The sequence below is a fragment of the Microcebus murinus genome, chromosome 4, assembly GCF_040939455.1.
Source record: "Microcebus murinus isolate Inina chromosome 4, M.murinus_Inina_mat1.0, whole genome shotgun sequence".
NCBI classification, from domain to species: domain Eukaryota; kingdom Metazoa; phylum Chordata; class Mammalia; order Primates; family Cheirogaleidae; genus Microcebus; species Microcebus murinus.
The window spans coordinates 88,509,366-88,529,279 of record NC_134107.1 but is presented as its reverse complement, the minus strand read 5'-3'; the positions used below and the strand labels follow the sequence as shown (position 1 = coordinate 88,529,279).

The following is a 19,914-nucleotide window of genomic DNA, read 5'->3' as shown; positions in this document are numbered from 1 at the left end:
AGAATTTGGACACGTAACTCATGTTAAAAAGCAATTTAATAAGGCTGAAGCCCTCTGACAATATACTTTCCGAAGAACGCTGCACTAATATAAATGGATGAGCTTGAAAGGGTATATCATTTCCAAGTGAAGGAAATGGGAAGACTTTATGAAATAAAAATCATATGTGTCTCTAGTAAGGGATAAAACTAATACATACAGCTGAAAACCAAGATGGATAAAATAAAAGTCTTAATTCTAGCAGTAATCATCTTACAAGCCAAAGAATGATAAGTAATACGATTCTTGAAAAAGGAACTTTTGGATCATGTAGATATTTCTCCACCATCTCCCAAGCTTACAATCTGATCTGGAATTGCACAAGATTTATTCTCTCCAGTAAAGATAAAAATGAGAGGCCGGGCGCGGTGGCTCACGCCTGTAATCCTAGCTCTCTGGGAGGCTGAGGCGGGCAGATTGCTCGAGGTCAGGAGTTCGAAACCAGCCTGAGCAAGAGCGAGACCCCGTCTCTACTATAAATAGAAAGAAATTAATTGGCCAAATAATATATATAGAAAAAATTAGCCGGGCATGGTGGCACATGCCTGTAGTCCCAGCCACTTGGGAGGCTGAGGCAGAAGGATTGCTTGAGCCCAGGAGTTTGAGGTTGCTGTGAGCTAGGCTGACGCCACGGCACTCATTCTAGCCTAGGCAACAAAGCGAGACTCTGTCTCAAAAAAAAAAAAAAAAAAAGATAAAAATGAGGCTACATTAACAAAAAGTGCCTACCTCCCCATTCAGAAGATTATAAACTCTTAGCACTAAACTAGATACAGTCCAGGTACATAACAGATGCTAAGTAATTTAAGAATTGAAGTTTATCTGTACATGATAAAGGAAAGGAATAAATACTCAAGTCACAGCAAGACTTGAATGACAAAAATGAGGTAAATCAAATCAATATACCTCCTAATGGGAAGAAAATCATTTCTTTGATTAGGTGATCTTTCAAGCTTCGTATCTTTCTGGGTGTCTATGGTCAGTTACTTATTCACATACTTCAATTTCTAAAGTTACTACAATAGTTACGTATAGGGACCATTCATACCAATATCCCTTTCATCACCCTGTGTTCTTTTATTCTACACAAACCCCAATAGCTAACTGTGCCCTATCAGATGGTATGAACAGAAGAGGCTTCCACAGCATTCCAAGATCACCAAACCACCTTACAAGAGCAAAGACTGAAAAACTCAGGGGTAGGGAAGAGGTTAAAAGTCTCTGAATAGCACAATGATTACTTTGCCTCCCCTTATTAAAAAATGTAGGTTTTTTTCTTTTTAATTTACACCATACTCAAAAGAAACTGCATTTTCTCATTTGGGAGAATGTGTTTTAGGAGGTAAAATATCACACTTCTTGGAACAAGGGGATTTAAGAAGAAATATGTATTTGAAGAATATAAATTATTAATTTCCTTTCACAGCTTTCATAAAACATCGATGGCTCTAGGGACTAAGGATCCTAATACTTCTGGAGTTACAAGAGTTATTCATAATACCCTATATTCCTGAATCTACAAATTAAAAAATCTAGGCTGAAAGCACATAAAGAGACCTGGCCTACCCCTTTATTTAATTGAAGCATGGCACACATCCAGGAAAGTGCACAGCTCATAAGCACATAATGTGATAAATTTTCAAAAAGGGAATACATCCACATAACTAGAACTCAGATTAAGAAATTAAAACACTAGTTTAATTTCATCAAGTCCTCTAGACACCCCCCCTCATGCTCCTTCCCATCAATAACTCCCTCCTTTTTCCAAAGGTAACCCCACTATCCTACCACCAAACATTAGTTTTGCTTTTACAGAAAAACTTTAAATAACTTTAAATCAATGGAATACTGTAATATTAACTCTTGCGTTTGGTTTCTTTCACTCATTTTATTTGTGAAGTCTGTCCTTGTTATTGAATGTAGCAGTAATTCTTTCACAGCTATATATTATTTCATTATATAACTAGGCCACAATTTATCTGCCCTGCAATTTAGGTTATCCCCCATCTTTGACAACTATAAACAGTGCTGCTGTAAGAACATCCTTTGGCATAGATGCACATGCATTTCTCTTCAGTATATACTTCCCCAAAAATAAGACAGGATCTTATAAATTTATTTTTCCTCAAAGACACCCTAAGGCTTATTTTCAGGGGATATGTTATTTTTTTTTAAGTACAGTACAATGATCTACATTTATTCAAATATAGTAAAGTCGTCGTCTTCTGGAACATCATCATAACTCTCCAAACCCTGAATTCCATCCTGAATTTCTTGCAATTCTATTTCCTTTAGAACCATTGGCCCCAATCTCTCATGTTGAGCAATAGAGCTCTCATGGGGCAGATGAGAAGGGCTGCTCATCTTTACTGCTCCACGATGAAATACATGGGTTGTGCAGATATGCTGCATAGCCACGCCCATCACTAGGTCTTATATTGCACAAATGCTTAGAAATCCTGCTAGGGCTTATTTTATGGGTAGGTCTTATTTTTGGGGAAACACGGTACCTAAGAGAGGAAGGGTGGGACACAGGGCAGGCACACTCTCAGCTTAGCACTCACTGTTGAATATTTTTCCAAAGTTGTTGTTATTACTAAGGAAAAGTAAAGCTTAGGGAATTAAAGTCACTTTGCACATAAATATATAACGATTTAGGCAAGAACCAGAGATAAATTCTGGGACAAATAATACTACTCCCTTCTGAACATTCTGAATAATGCTTGAGGCAATCCAGAGGAAAAGATTAATGTAAAATCTGAAGGACAAAAAAGAGATAAACTCCTAAATAATGCCAAAAGACTGCATTCTGGGGTCTGAGACAGAAATATAAGGTTTTCCCTTGCTAGTTACATGACCTTAGCCAAGTCACTTTAACTGGCTTCTGTGCCAAAACGTTTAACTCTTGGAGGATTATAACGCTTCCATTTATTTCATACACTTATTAAATGGGATAATCTTGATGAAAGTGCTTGGACAGGATAAAACACTCCATATGATGTTACAGAATATCTACATCATCACAATTTACAAATAACACATTCAAGAACTCTCATCAAGTAAAGAAATCTTTGAATCCTGCAATATATCAATAATAAAAACTTAGGCAAAGGGGAAAAAAATCTTCCTACATAAAACAGAACAGATAACTGGCTATATCTTTCCCCAAAGTGAGAAAATATAGTGAAGATGAATCATTTAATGTTGATAATAACTGATAAGATCAACAGTAACAAGCTGATCTAAACAGAGCTTTATAATTAAAAAAACATTTTTTTACATAATTTCTTAGAGGACAAAAGAAAATGTCAGTGAGAACAAGTTCTTCTCAAGGATATTTTAGGTATATGTAATTACCCCCAGGGACAAACTTTCCTACCACCCAGCTCTTAGACTCTTTGGAACACTGGTTTATGGTGCTCTCCGACAGAAGTCTTTATGACTTAAAGGAGCAGGCAATAAAGCTTTGTTACTCTATTGCCCACACATAGCACAGCAGAGAGTAAAAGTTTATCCCCAAAAGAGCTTTCCTTATTCACAAGAAGTATTTGCACTAATAGGACAGTTAGTGGAAATACTTGAAAGTTAGGAATCAGCTTTATCACTCACCTCCAAAATCAAGAATGGCCTTTAAGAATCAGCACAAAATTTATGTCTTTTCTCCTTTTTCTATGTTCTGTGTTATTTCCTTTTCCCATTGACTTTTTCTTCTTTAAGAGACAGAGGACACACAGCCTTCTTCCTTTTAAGAAATAGCGGCATCCTCCTCCTCCCCACCCTCCTTTTCTTCCTATGATTTTCTTAGATTTTGATAAAGCGTTAGGAGTGTGGTTGTTTCTGTTTACACACCATATGGCAGCGTTCTCGATCTTTTCCGGAATTTGAAGATATTTAACAAACTATTTACAAGATGATAATTCTACATTGGTATATGTCATTTAAGAAAATACAAGACAAAATGGTACTACAAATTTAACACCACAGATTAATATTTTGTTAAATTTAATATAGCCTTTACATAGTTTTAAACAATGGTAGCATATATGTATGGTATAATTTATTCACTGTATAGTCAATGTCGAGTGCTTATGAGAATTTTAGAAGTTTCTAGTAATAACATGTAAGGCCTGTACAGATTCTTGTACCATAGGCTGAGAATTACTAAAATCAAGTCTTATGGTAATTTTTTAGCCTTATCTCTATTTCTTCATATAAATGACAGGATTCTGAGTTGTAAATTAAAATCTTGAGAAAATGATCTACATATATATTTTTATTTTATTTTTTGTACACTATGTCAAAAATTATGATGGCATAATCTCTCAACAACCAGTAACAGATTAACAGTCAAAAAATTATCTCATCATGCAGACCACTAGTGAATGACAAAGTATATAAAAATAAGGGTAAATGATCCTAAGTATCAGCCGCCACAATCATGATGGTCACGCCACACACACATTCACATACACAGTTCTCTACAAAGTAGAGTATGTAGCCATTGGAATGACACACACAGCCACATAATTACCAACTGACCAGAATGACTCAAATAAAGTTAATTTGCTCCATTAGAGAAGATCTGTCTGTAAACCTCCAATGTAATAAATAAATGTCAAATTATCTCTACCTTGAGATAAGCCAAATAAACCATGACTATATATAAAGGGAATCAACCGGAATTGATTTACTGTTTTGGTCCATTCCTTGGAACTAAATGACCACCCAACTGAGCAGGGTCTATCAGACCATTTAATAATATAACTACCATCTATAGCATAAAGGGATACATACACAAATAGCTTTTTTTGCACCTTACTCAAATATGTTATGAAACTATTTTCCCCAAATTTTGTCTGGTTTAGAACATTTTGCAAGTTTCATAAAAGAAACAACATTCTTTAGAAAGTATTAGAACACCTTTTGACATAGGCACTAAAATTCTGCCTTAAATTAATCTAACATGACACTACAAATTTAAAAGTAACAGATCTGACTTGTTTTCTGAAAAATTTCTTCTTCACTTGATCTTAGCCAAAAGGCAGAGAAGCAATGAAAACTTTCTTCTTGTTCTCAAGGTTAATGGCTTGCCTCAGACAGGTAAAATCACCCTCAACACCCACTGCAGAGCCATCAGTGGTCAGAGCCAAGTGGTGAGGACAGAATTGTATCTGAGTGCTAGCTCATTCACATTTAAATAAAGTACCTAATCACATTTAAAAATAAAGTTATAATTATACAGGCAACTAATCTTCAATAGCATTAAATGTAATATTCACCATGATATGACAACAATTTTAGCCAATCTAATTTTTTGGTCAATCAACAAATATTTATGAGGAAGGAACTGTATTACAGAATGAAATCACAATTTCCATGGGGGCTAGGTTCTGAAGTCAGCAGGGAAGGTGAAAATCAACATGATCAAATTACCCTGGAATACCCCTGATATCATCCATAAAACACCATAAACATAGTTTTGTATATTCAACTACACTAATCTTGAGGACCCCCTAGGTTTGATAAAAGGAAGAAAAGCAAAACCAATATGCACATATTAGGACAGTTGATTCCTTATGAACTTATTACATTCTTAGCAAATGGGTATGTGTCAAGTATTCTAAAAGGGTCCTGATTGCCTACAGAGTGTATATATTCTGTTTTAATATTTAGGATCTATACCCTTAATACAAGTTAATGGATTTAACACAAGATGGGGGAGGAGAGCAGCAGCTTGGAGAGGAGAGGAGCAACTTGGAAAGGACTGGGTGTGTCAGATACACCCACAGTCTGGCAGAAATTTAAATGCCTACATGCAACTTTGCTGTATTCTATAAGCCCAGCTGCTGGATCTCAAAGAACCTATAGCTGACATGGCATTAACATTTAAAATGTTAACTTTAGAATGAATATACTTACTTCTACACTTGCATTTCATTGATTAGCCAATAAATACTTAGCATTTATTATGTGCCACCTATGGAAAAAAAACTCAGTTGCTGCTCTCAAGGAGTTTACAGTCTAGGGGATGAAAGATCATTGCTAAGTAAAACAGCAGGATAATGTACAAATAGTACAATGTTGTAGGAAGTAAATTCCTCAGTCTGTCTGATGGAGGCAAGAAAGGCTTCAAAAAGGAAATAGCAATGGAGGAGAAGATATTCTAGACACAGGGAAAAATTTGTATTTTTAAAAAACCAAAAAACTCAAGAAGATAGAATATGGCATGTCTGATCTTCATGAGCTAGAAATGACAGTACATGTTTCACAATATTTCTTCATTAGAAAAAACTTAACTACTGGGGTTATAGCAAGGCTTTATAATTAATACGAAATTCACAATATCCTGTATCTGCCAATGGTTCTACAACGAACAGTTCTGCTTCTTAATATCCCCACCTGTAAATGGGACCTAATCGTGAATCAGGACAGCAATTTCAGGAGAAAAAAATATTTACCTGAAATTTCTATTTCAGCTTTTAAGACTCAAATGTGTATACTCTTGACTGCCCTAAATAGAAATGGCATATGGCCTAATGCTGAGTCACATCAAGTAGATTTAAGTCCTGGCTCTGACATTTCCTAGCTGTGGGATATTGAGAAAGTTACTTAAAGCGTCAATTTCCTCACTACAAAATGGAGATAATACTACTAGCGAGCTTGCAGCACCATTTGTGAGAAGATGGCCATCTATGAACCTGAAAGCATGCCCTCACCAGACAAGCACTGTGATGAGTTATAGGGATACAAAGAAAACCAAGGCCTAGAGTTTAGCAGGAGAGATAAATGCTGTAACTTTCAGAGATGCTCTACACAGGAGACCACAGGAGGACTGCAAAAGCCAAGAGTAAGCCATCTGTAAGAGTCAGAAAAATCTTCATGAAAGGGATAACCTTTTACACATGGTAAGAAAAGGCCCAGAAAGGTAAATGACATTTCCCAGATCACCCAGCAACTTTAAGACACAGCATGCTTTCTAGATCTCAGCTCAGAGTTCTCTCTTTACTCAATATATTTGTTATTAGTAATCTCCTATGACTAGTCATTAGCCCATGTACCACAGATAAAATTTGTTTTTGTAAGCCACACCTTCCCCCACCAAAAGAGAAGGGGGAAATAACCTACAGAAAGAGCATGGGGCAATAAACAGTAACAGGGAATGAGGATTCAAGAAACCTGGGTGCACATACCAGTTCTGACACCAAAGAAGCTGGTGACATGGGGCAAGTCACTCATCTTGCTTTTAGCCTTAATTTCACTGGGTACTCTAAAAATATTAACAGTATATATTCCAGTAGGACCATTTTTCAAACAAAAGCTTCCTGGAAGCTTAACGTATGTGTTGGGGGAGGGGGAGGTGTGGCGGGGGGGGGGGGCTGCTCTGGTTGAAGATAAAATGGGAGTATAGACCCCTGCCCAGAGAAAAACCTTGCCATCTCCAGGGGGTGGGCAAAGTATATCTGCAGAACTCCTAGGTCACTCAAAATAATATGGAAAACCACTGGGGTAGACCAGTGGATGACATACTCAATCTTGAATTTCACCAATCCAATCAAGTTCCAAAAAGATTTTAAATAACTGACATGGGATTTTTACTTTCTAAAGTAATAATGACCTTTTTAAAATTATCAGAATTATTTCATAAATGAAAGGATATTTTAGCACCAAAAAAGTAGGAAGAACAAAATATCAAATGAATAAATTTAGCTTTGTTTTATGAAACTACTGGTGGGCCAGAGAAAAAGTCATTAAAGACCAGTATATTAGAAAATCAGTCCAGAGAAGCTCTATTCAAGTTCTAAAATTATGTAACTTCTACTTATTTGGAGCTCCAATTTTGAGAGAGCCAACTTCAAAACTATATTTCGATTAGTACTGAGACCATCTTAGGTATACAAGAAATTATTACCACTATTTATTAAGTAAATAAAGTAGGCCAGGGTCATTAAAATAAGCAATAAAAACCAGAAAGATAAAAAATAAGTAAATTTATAGTGCCTATAAAATTTCAACCTCAAAATGTATATTTTAGTTATTTTAATATTAATATAATTTTCCCCAAGAACTATTAGCATCTATAATATAGGCAAAGCAACTTTGAACTTTCAGTGTTTGTGTGTCTCTAAGCTATTTCCTACTCTTTACTCCTTTGTAGTCAGTGTTCAATTTCATCAACCTCATACTTTTGTTTAATAAATCCTGCATTCTTTTCAAAAACAGCACAGCACTGAGATATTCTGAGGATCTATTTCCTAAGAAATAGTTTCAGCACTATTGTTCTCTTTCTTTACATTTCTGCAAAATCTTTCCAGCAACCAGAAATTACTACAAGCACTTGTGACCCTCAAAGCACCAGGAAATCTAGCTGGATAATGAGGTAAAGCTATGTTTCCAGGATTATGTAACCTTCCTGAACCCAAAAGGCAATGCGATCTATTGATCACTGCTTCAAGTATTTTTTTCATATCTCAATTTAAAATCTTTAAGATTATACAACATCCTGCTACCTAAACCAAAAGCAATTCTATTGTGCAGTTCAAATTTTTCTTTAGCAGAAAAGTTTTGAGACCCAAAGACCTGTATCTCCCAAACCACTAAATATTAGTTACCCAGTAAACTTTCATGAGAGTTTCAGCTTCATGTTTCTTACCCATTTCTGACACTGCACATAACATATTCTAGGGAGATCTTAGATTTACCTTTTAACAAAAAGTTGTGTCAGATAGCTGACAGGTCAATTCCAACTTTATTTTAGCCTACTCACATTTTAAAGCAATTTTTCTTAGAAATACTCTCAATAAGACAGGGAAGAGATAACCAGTAATCATCATTTCTAAAATTGCAAGGCTCATTATCATTAAGCCTTCCCTTTCCTGGGAAATAAAGATAATTCCGTTAACTTTCAGACACTTTTCCCCAAATTTTAAAAAATACTGTGTCCTCTATATGCCTTCTTGTATAATAACATGACGTATGCTGCATGAAACACAAAAAAGTAGAAAGACAGCAATGTGAATCCTCACATCCACACTGGAAATCCACACTTCCAGTTTCTATGTACTGATTCCTTAAAATAGTCATCAATAAGTAAAGACTACATTTCCCGGTGAATTAAATCTGCAAAAAACCACTTTCTATTAAGATATCTTTTAGATATTTTGTAGATTCAGGGATCAAAGGGATGTTCTAGCTGGAACTGAACCAAAGTGCTTCAGAAGGCAACACCCTCAAGTCGCACAATGATTATGTTTAAATAAAATGATCAAAGACAACATTCACTCAAAAGCTAAGTCATATCTGTCATTTAAAGCACACATGCACTTAGAGAAACCTAGTAATTCACATATTTCCTCATAGATATCACAGAACTTTGGACCATCACCCCTGTACCAAGTCTTTCCAAATAATACCTTCCAGGTCTCTTTCTAAAAGGCACCTGAAAAGCCAAGAAAGCCTTCATCCCATCACTTTCATTTGAAAAGAAACTGGGTACAAAAAGTTGGTTTCAAGCTAATTCCTTGTGCTCTGTCAGCCCAAACCTGTCACTGCTCCCCGTCCTCAGTGTCTTAGGGAATGTTTGAGTTCTGACTACATTCTGACCACTTGTCCCTCTGGTAATATCGCTCTTACAAAAAAAGGCTGCCATCTCTGAATACTCAGACAAGGGCTGTGAAATGGAGGTAGCTCAAATATTCAGAGCAATAATGAAACACAGCCTCTCTCTATTTAAAGCTCCTGGCTGAGCAGCAAAGCCATGTCAACTGCAGAGCCTCTTCTTTTCATTCCCAGTACAAGCCTTAGTGCTTGTACAGAAATAAGACCTTCTTTTAAGGAGAAAGTCTCCTTCCTTTCTTCGATGTCAAGAAACAAACACAGGACAAAGAAAGGGGAGTGAGAAATCAACTGAGGAGTTTGGCTTAAGGAGATCAGCCCCAATGGAAAAACCCAACTCTGATCGCCTTTACAGTTCTGTTTCACATTATTAAAACCAAATATACATACTAATTTACAGGGAAACAAAATAAGAGGGATTCAAGAGGCAGTATAAAAAATAAACCACATTTAGCAATATATACAAATAGGCATGAATACACACAAAGGAAATGCAGTACCAGGGCTTCCATTGACTCTAGATTTTCTTTCATTCTACATTTATACATGCAGAAAAGAGTTTTCTACTGAAATAGATTTAACTTTACACTGAACATGCAATATTCATAAATATCAAATGCCTTCATTAGACTTAAGATTTTCTTCTCAAATTTAAATTTTCTCCCACTACAGCCTCTAAGATCTCATTTCCCTGTCATAGAGGTTCATGTCTGCACTTTAAAACATAGCAGAAGTCACCACCTGATTTAGCAGTCAGGCTGCACACACCGGAGCTCTCATTTTCAAGCACCTTTGAAGACAGAGGGATATTTAATACTAAATATGAGCAGTCTTTTCATCTTACACTGTAGAATAATTGCTTCCTACTTCAGAACCACAGCACGAGTTATCATCTCCGACTTGCTCTCTAAGTGCTATGACCAGCATTAAAAAAAATGACAACAAACATTATGGGGTTCCTCAAGGGAGTTAGAGCTTTCCTAACTCCCAAAAAGAAATCACAGCTACTCAGACATAGCACAGGAGATACAGCATGAGAAATGACACACGTTATTGGGCTCTGGTTTTGGGAAATCATTTCTTCTCAACATCCTCAGAATGCAGACACTAAACAGTTCTCAGTGGCAAACACACCAGATAAGAATCATAGCTGCACATAGATGGTGTTTATATTAAGAATTGTACGTAGGTATTTGAGGAAAACTACATATGTATTTGCTAAAGATTATTGTTAACAGAATGCAATGAAGGTGGGAGACACGGAATGCTGTTCGCCCAGATTCTAGGAGCTGAACTGATGCTTTCAGAGCTGGGTTATTATCAAGTTGGGTTCACACAGGCTCTCTACCTAAAGATGACAGGGATGAAAATCCTATCAGGTCTGGCCCAGAGAATCAACTATCTTTTATATTTAATAGACACAAAATAGAATGGGAAAAGGTGGTAGGGGTAAATAGGGAAAAGCCCATTGGGCTCTTTTCATCCTGCATCATACAGTAAACAAAAGAACATCGGAAAGTAAATAACAGGCCACATGGGCCTAAAACCAATCAGAATGTCATGATATACAAATAAATATGAAATACACAGTGAAAAGAAGAGGATTTAAACTTCACTTCAAACTGCACATACTGCTTTTGTCAAAACATAAAACTCCTTTGTCAATTACATCTTAATAGAACCAAGAAAAAATATGTGCATATAAACACTTACCTTTGCTTGTCTCTTGTTGGCTTCTCTTCTGGCTTCCCTTTCTTTCAGTCTTTTCTCCTATGGGAAGGAGGGGAAAATCAGTAACTGTTAGGTGTGAAACAGGCTACACATTCATTACAGCTTTATTTCTTAAAGCAAGTTGAAATGTGACATCCATTTCTCAATATTTACTGAGTACCCACTATGGGATTGGCACATATTATCTTCTAAAAATGGAAATAATGGGAGCAAACACTTCATAATGCTGATGTAAGAATTATATAAAATAACATTCATAAGTGGTTAGCATAACATCTGATATATGACTGGTACACAATCAATGTTGGCTACTAGAAGGAAAAAAATGTGATAATGACTATTTCCTTAGTCCTCTAAAAAAAAATCCTCACTCTGGGCGTTCTTGAGAAACTGGCAATGTTTTCTCAAGCAAAAAACATTGGAAGGCATTCTTATAAAGAATGTTATATTATTTATTAACCTTTTTGTAATTTCTCCATTAGTTTTCCATTGATCACGAAATAGGTAGAAAAATGCAACACCCATATTTTTTAAATAAGAAAAAAGAAATATGTGTAATATTAAAATTTAAAGAATGCAATATTAGAATATTAGAATATCAGGTAATATTAGAATGAATGCTGCTTTAAATTAAAAAACCTATCTTCTTCTCCAAAGTAAAAGTGGTAACAATAAAAAGGCTATTCTCACTCCTTAAGTACATAGCTAACAATTTATATATTTTTTAAATTTGATGAATTACTAGGTCAATGTGAAAAGTGAATAGAAAATTTTTCATGAATATGAAAATGCATTCATGATTCACTATTACATTAAACACATACTAACATGCAAATGAACATGTTTTCTAAGTCTGGGCACTCCTTCGTTACCATTATGCTTTATAGATACATGACTTTCTCCAGATTTAAAAACCAATGCCAATCCATACTCTGAGGACAGACGTGAGGCTACTCTGCTGCTTAATCATCAAGGAAGACAGAAATTGCTATTATACATGTTGTCTACCTTTATAAAATCCCTTGTGACAAAGAACCTAAAGTCTCAAAGGGCATTATTAAATACTAATTAATTCAAAAAGGGAGTTCACAGAGCTTATAGATTCAGTTTCTACAGCTTTAGATTGCACAGCAAGAAAGCTAAATTCCAAGTGAAACTAAAAAATTTCATATTTAGCTGGGCGCGGTGGCTCATTCCTATAATCCTAGCACTCTGGGAGGCTGAGGCAGGAAGATTGCTTGAACTCAGGAGTATGAGACCAGCCCAAGCAACAGTGAGACCCCATCTCTACTAAAAACAAAAAAAGTAGCCAGGCATGGTGGCGCATGCCTGTAGTCCCAGCTACTCGGGAGGCTGAGGCAGGAGGATCCTTTGAGCCCAGGAGTTTGAGGTTGCAGTGACCTATAATGACACCACTGTACTCTAGCCCAGGCAACAGAGAAAGACTGTCTTTAAAAAAAGGAAAAAATAATCCAAATATAAATGCAAACAGCTACTGTGTATGTGTCACAACCCTAAAGTAACAGATGTTTTGGTTTTTTTCCTTCTCCACCCCCCCCCCGGCCCTCAGCTGTACCCAGCCACTAACAGGGGGCTGCAGACCCAGAACCACAGGCCCAAGTAATACATGTTGAATTATTCTGTTTCTGTGATCATTATTCTTTTTATTCTTCAGCTTCGGAGAAAATGGGTAGTACTCTGACTTCCAAATAAAACATGAAACTAACAGGGCAGGTAAAACTTAATATACAATTATACAAGAGAAACATTCTAAAGATTACTTTGAAGTTCAGAAATCAAGATCAGGCAAAGGAAATATGAAGAAAAGAAAAACTCAGAAAAGGTTTTGGCTTGCTCATTGTCAAAGGGCTTAGTTAGAAACAGACTGATCTCAAACCTGGGTTTTCATGTGCCATGTCTAGTGATTTTTCCAATACATTCTTAATAATAAAAATGTTAGGGTTTGGGGGTTTGTAATATTCTACAAATATTAACAGATGAGACTTTAAAAACAGAAGAAAATAACTGCTAGTATTATTTTAGGAAGCAGCCAATTAATCCAATAGTTATTATCAAACTCTATCCCTGAATTGGTTTTCTAATGAGATTATGAGATATATTCTGCCACTAAAATAAATTAATCTGAATGTTTCCTTTAATTGCAGGAAAAATAAGTTAATGGGTGGCAGCTTCTAAATAATTTGTGTGTAATTTCTTAAAAGTTGGCACTAATTTACTGATTTTCTTTAAGCATTTGCAGACTACAAAATTCATGAAAGTAGCAAAACTACTTTCTGATTGTAATTGTGCTTAGTTTGAGAGTTGGCTTTAACTTAAGATACATGTATTTGTAATTTTATCTCACTTCTCTTCCTCGCCCCCAATTTTTCCTGCTTTAGACACTAAAATTAAGCATAACAGTATTTTATGTTATTCTACAAAAGATCACAATCACTTTCAAGTGTTTTGCTGCTTAAACTAATTTTAAGGCCACAGCTATATAAAACATCAAATAACTACAGAGAATAAAATTGTTTTATTGTACTTTCATAAAATTTTATTTGTCCATTAGTACATTATTCCTATTATTTTCTTACCAATAGTAATAGCTCAGAAGTAAGTATTAACAATGTGCTAGGCATTTCGCACACCAATTTGCTTTTTTAAATCTATGTAACAGAACTTGCAAGGTATTATTAATCCATGATATAGATGAAAAATGGAAAACCAAAGTAACTAATCTGCCTGATGTCACACAGATAGTGAGTTATAGACTTGGGACTAAACTGGGTCTGTGGAGCTCAAGTCCTCACTCCCTCAACTCTAGCACACTGCTAAACACCGCACTTCTCCATTAGAAGATTAGACATTTAGCTTTGTATGGTCATACATAGCATTCTTATCTTATTAATATGTTTTAGGCAAATGTTGCCACTTCTTTCACCAACAGCAATAGTCTGCTACGATATGGGTGTCTTTCCATCCTGATAGCAAATTTTTTCTGACAGCATTTTTGGACATTACTTAATTTTTGCCAGTCTCCTGCATAGAGGAAACAGATAATTGGCCACATTTAACAGTCATACAAATTTTTGTCATAATTATTCAATAATTGGGCCTTCTCCCAACACATTAGAGTATCTGAAAATGGTACTCAAAGTTGAAAAGAATAACCTCGGTATGTTTACAACAAAGACAACCTTTCTACACAAGTAAACATAACAACTTCCATGCTGGGGCTTTTTAGTTAGCCATTTAACCACAGCAGAAAAAATTACTGATAATTTTCTATCTCTACTGAATTCCAGTATTAATTCATTATAGTCACTAAAGGATATTTTAAATTTCAGTTTTCAACTGGCTATCAGAATCTACATGCACAAACAAATGAGATAATTTTCTCTTTTATGTTTTCTACACAAGTCTCAGACAGTGGAGGAATATTCAAAGACTTCTGCAACATGAACTGAACATGCCTAAGACATGAAGCAGAAATGCATTAAAGACAATAAACTTTCAATACTGGGTGAAACAAATGGAAAATAATTTGAAGTAAAGCATTAGAAAACTTTTCTTTCTTATCTGAAAAAGCTATGTTAGTACTTTGTCGCAAAGAGTCAAGACTATTCCTTACTCTTTAAACAGAAGCACAGGAAAACAGGAAGTAGAATTACAGTAATTCAAAATTTATAAATGGATGTAAGTAAGACAGTATATTCTTTGTGGTAGAAAAAAAAAAATTTTAAAGAAGGTTTATGACAAGACAAAGATAAAAGGCTGGAGTACAATGACTTGGGAGGGATAGTATAATTGAATTTTATTAGATTCAGTAGCTGAGGCCCACCCTTCTACCAATTATGTGTGGTCCAAATGCTTTAAATTCTTTATTTTTCCTATTTTTTGAGGGCATATTGATACCAAAAGCTATTTTATGCCACCAAAAGGGCAAAATTTTATCTTTAGTTCTGCCATGCTACAAATGATTAAGTAGAAGGAGAGCATGAAATTCAATAATGAAAATCAGGTTCACGAGGGACAGAAAAACAGAAAATCACATTTCAAGGTACAAAATACTGCCTTTCTAGATATTATACTTCTTTTGGTTTCTCTCACACTATAGGTCTTTAGCTTCCAGAAAAGAAAACACCATGAAATATGAATTTTATGAACAGTCAGGACTATGCATTTAACCCTTTTTCATTCTACAGTGGTGCTTGAAAATTTGTAGATTTGGAAACACAACTCATTTTTCACGTGGTAATGGAAGGACAACCCATTTGAACAAATCTCAGGCAACAACATCAGTCTGGTAAGGAACTGAGTCCCCAGCTATCATACAGGGAAGAAGAGGACATTCATCTTTCTTCAGTATACGAAAGACTCTTTTTCAGGGAAGAAAACTGGATCACCAAAATGAGAATTCTAAGTCCTAAAGATAACTCCTGCCATCTAAGAAAACATTCAGTACACCCAACTCCTTCCCAGGAACTCAACACAACAGGGTTGTGTGATCTGTTACCTATTCTACAGAGTTCTGCTTGAACAATATAAAAAAGTAGTCTTACAGATCTGTAACTACTATTAATATAACAAGGATATCAAAACAGAGAGAAAAAAACTGACACAGAAACAGTTTCACTAGTCAATTCCTTTCAATATTTACTGAGCTATTATGTGCCAGGCCACATAGTAGACTCTGGATATATAGTAATGGGCAAAAGAGACAGAGACCAGCCTCCCAGGGCCTTTGTAGTCCATGATTTAATCCGTCAGACTCCTTGATTCCAATGGCACCAAACTCTGCTCCTCAACCCCAGTCTCCAACTACTCATATCAGTCTAAACCAGTCTTCCTCTCTAACACCATATGGTATTTAAGAAAAAGATTCCACAAATAAAAGAATAAAATAAGAATAAAATAAAAGAATAGAGGTAATAAACAGCTCAAAGACTTGGCACACAATTGATGGAGAAGATCTATGCAATTTTGTATTATTTCTCTCATTTTTGATGCTAGATATAAAGAGGGCCCAAACAGCAAGACACTGAACAGAATGGCACTAGATGCCATAAGCTCATGAGAAGAACAGAGAGCTCCCCACGCAAACATCTCTAAATTATAGGACAAAGGCTTTGTAGTAACAAGCTGGCCCATTTTTAAAGAATAAATCTGGTTGTGACAGTGCTAGGAAGGGCTGAAACTGGTAGAGAACAGGGTTGTCTAGAAAAGGATCTCTTTTTCCTCTCATGTAAATAAGCTTTACTCACAACATCCATGTCAGAATTAGGCACCAGATGTTTAGCTCCTTGCTCTCAGGATGACATTTCTGGCCTTATAATTTCATAAGACCATGTGAGCCAGACCAGTCTCTAACATTACCTTAGACTGTTAAATGGCCGTTGCTACTGAAAAGTGGATTCTGGTACTACTATCTGTATTTACATTGCTACATAATGAACATTCAGGAAAATGTAATAATAGTATAGGGTCCTAAACTATATATACTACTAATCACAATGCTTATTTTAAATTTATTTGAGACCAATGATTTTGCTCTGGAAACATGAAAATTTTCCATTATTTGTCATTCCTTCTTCAAAACTCTCCCACTCCTATCAACCTCCTCTACCTTTTTATTCACTGCTTCAGAGTTACCCTGTTGTAGGAAATGTCTCAAGGGTTGAGACAAGTAGCAACACAGCTGAATAGTTAAAAACACAGTCTAAGGCTGGGCGCGGTGGCTCACGCCTGTAATCCTAGCTCTTGGGAGGCCGAGGCGGGCAGATTGCTCAAGGTCAGGAGTTCAAAACCAGCCTGAGCAAGAGCGAGACCCCGTCTCTACTATAAATAGAAAGAAATTAATTGGCCAACTGATATATATATATAAAAAAAAAATTAGCCGGGCATGGTGGCGCATGCCTGTAGTCCCAGCTACTTGGGAGGCTGAGGCAGAAGGATCGCTCCAGCCCAGGAGTTTGAGGTTGCTGTGAGCCAGGCTGACGCCATGGCACTCACTCTAGCCTGGGCAACAAAGCGAGACTCTGTCTCAAAAAAAAAAAAAAAAAAACACAGTCTATAGAGTAACAAAGACCTCAGTGAGAACCTCAGGGCTATTTGTAGGCTGTGGGGTCTTGGACGCCTTACTTGACCCTTTGAAGTCTTAGTTTTATCATCTGTAACATGAGGCTAGTTCACTTATTTTAGAAGTTAATTGTTAGCATGTAATATGAGGGTACACACACTCAGTGTGGGGTCCAGTTAAGCAACCGCTACTTGTTATTGTTAATATTCTTGTTACCACTATTGCCAAGACTACTGCTTCCTTCTTTCTTATCATACAAATTTATGATTAAGCCACCTAGATTCCATGCCAAATTAATTCTGTGCCAACAATAAAACAAAACAGATTTCCTCAAATGTCCCTTTAATTCTTTCTTAACTTTCTGATGTTCATGCTGATAGTAAGTGGAACCCACAGCAATACTACACCATCTTTGCAAGCAGTCCATAGCCACGTCTTGACATGTTTGTTATCTAAATACACATTCTGATATGGAAAACACTCAAAGCAAATTGCCAGAGAATGAAAGAACATAATGAATTGTTTCCCTCTGTTCTCAGCTGTGATAGCAGATATTATCACCTTAAATACAAGTGAACTTTCAGAACTATGAATGATGATACATACCACAGAGCAGATTTTCACTCCATTAAAGTAAAAACCTTTCAATGATGAGATCCACAGCCCATCTTTCAACAGTTCTGACTAAATTATCAGAAAATACACTGTTTCCATGCAGAATTCTGCAATTAACTAATTTACTTATGGCCTCATATGCAAAAATCATAGTTTCTGCTATGTTTTTATTTCTAATGTATGGTTTCAAAAAGTTCTTCAGAGAAAATAAAAGTAACAGGTGTACTTAAGTACAGCTAACTGCCAGGCAATGTGAAAATTGGGATGGTCTCAGAAGAAAACGGTACTTAAAGGCTACAATGGAAACTCATAACAAATAAAGCTAAGGGACATAAAGCAGTTATAGAAGGAACTCTGAAGCCCAATAGTAGCTATGAATTGCAGCAAGGGAGCAGCTGAGTTCTACTACTCCCAGCGATGAAACTACATGGGTTTTGTTTTTGTGCTGTAAATCTCTTAAAATCTTTATACCTCTTATATCCAAAGAAATTGAAATTAGTATGCTAAAGAGATGTCTGAACTCTCATACTCATTGCAACATTATTCATGATAGCCAAGATATGGAAACAACTGAAGGGCCCATCAATGGGACGACGGATTAAATGAATGTAATACATACATACAATGCAATACTATTCAGCCTTAAAAAAGCACTGGTCATAGGTACAGAGTTTCAGTTAGATAGGAGTAAGTTCTGATGATCTATTAAACAGCATGGTGACCATGTTAATAATAATGTATTGTATGTTTCAAAATATCTAGAAGATGATTTGAAATTTTCTCATCCCAAAGAAATGATAAATATTTGAGGTGATGGATATGTTAATTGGCAAATTTGATCACTGCATAATGTATGCATGTAACAAAACATCACACTATACCCCATAAATATATATAACTATTAGTCATCAATTAAAAACATAAAACTTGAAAATAAAGTGAAAAAGTAGATTAAAAAAATCATTATACCTCAGTTTTATGAAATTTTAAAACAAAGATATTTACTTGAACCACAGTAGAAATTATACAGCTTTCAAAATGTGGTAGATGAAAATATGAGTCAAGGACAGGTGTAACAGTATGGAGGAAAAACAAAAAGGCAACAAAATGAGTACTTGAGTCCCACCTTACAAAGACTGAGTACATATCCAAAACTATGATTCAAGGCTATTAACTTTTAAAAGCAGGAGCAAACTGCTTTCAAACAGAATCATTCTGACTAAATTCACTTACATATTAAATATCTTATCCTTTCAAACCAAACACTATAATAAAAGTGTTTTGAACATACTAGAAAAAAATTCCAAAGCCTATGAAACCTTCTAAAATTGATACACATTTTAAAAGTGTGTCAAATACAGAAGCATGTAATAGGTTTTATGGAGTTTTCTTTTCACACAGAAAATTATTTCAGGCATATCCCTTATTCATAATCTTTTGTCAAAAATTTCTTTATCTTTTTCTATCTTCTTGAAGTAAAGCTTACCCCTAGACCCTAAAGGTAGTATTTTTTATATTCTTTGGGGACCTAGTATATTCTTCTCAATTTACTTTCATAGAAGTAACAAAATTGTGACAGTCTTATGAGTAAAACATAATTACATTTGCCCAAGGCAAAACCTTATGCTAGAGCAATTGTCATTATAGTAATATACTTGATTAAGAAAAAAATTCAACTTTAAAACCAATGTGTTCAGATAGAACAAAGCAAAATGATCTGTGCAGGATTAATATATTTAGTTTTTAAAGTAAAATTTTAATAACAATTAAACATAAGTGAACAAGGAAGTCTTTTCATCAAGCAAAACAAGCAACCTGATTTGTCTGGGAGAAAA

The 19,914-nt window shown here is 35.5% G+C and overlaps 1 protein-coding gene across 1 annotated transcript in view; it reads right to left on the bottom strand.

The window, feature by feature from the left end:
• Positions 1–19,914, bottom strand: part of DDX10 (DEAD-box helicase 10) — a 258,945-nt gene that overhangs the window by 84,589 nt on the left and 154,442 nt on the right. The window contains exon 16 of the mRNA XM_012773746.2: positions 11,365–11,421. Within this exon, the coding sequence (XP_012629200.2) occupies positions 11,365–11,421 (57 nt within the window). The remainder of the gene's footprint in view (positions 1–11,364; positions 11,422–19,914) is intronic.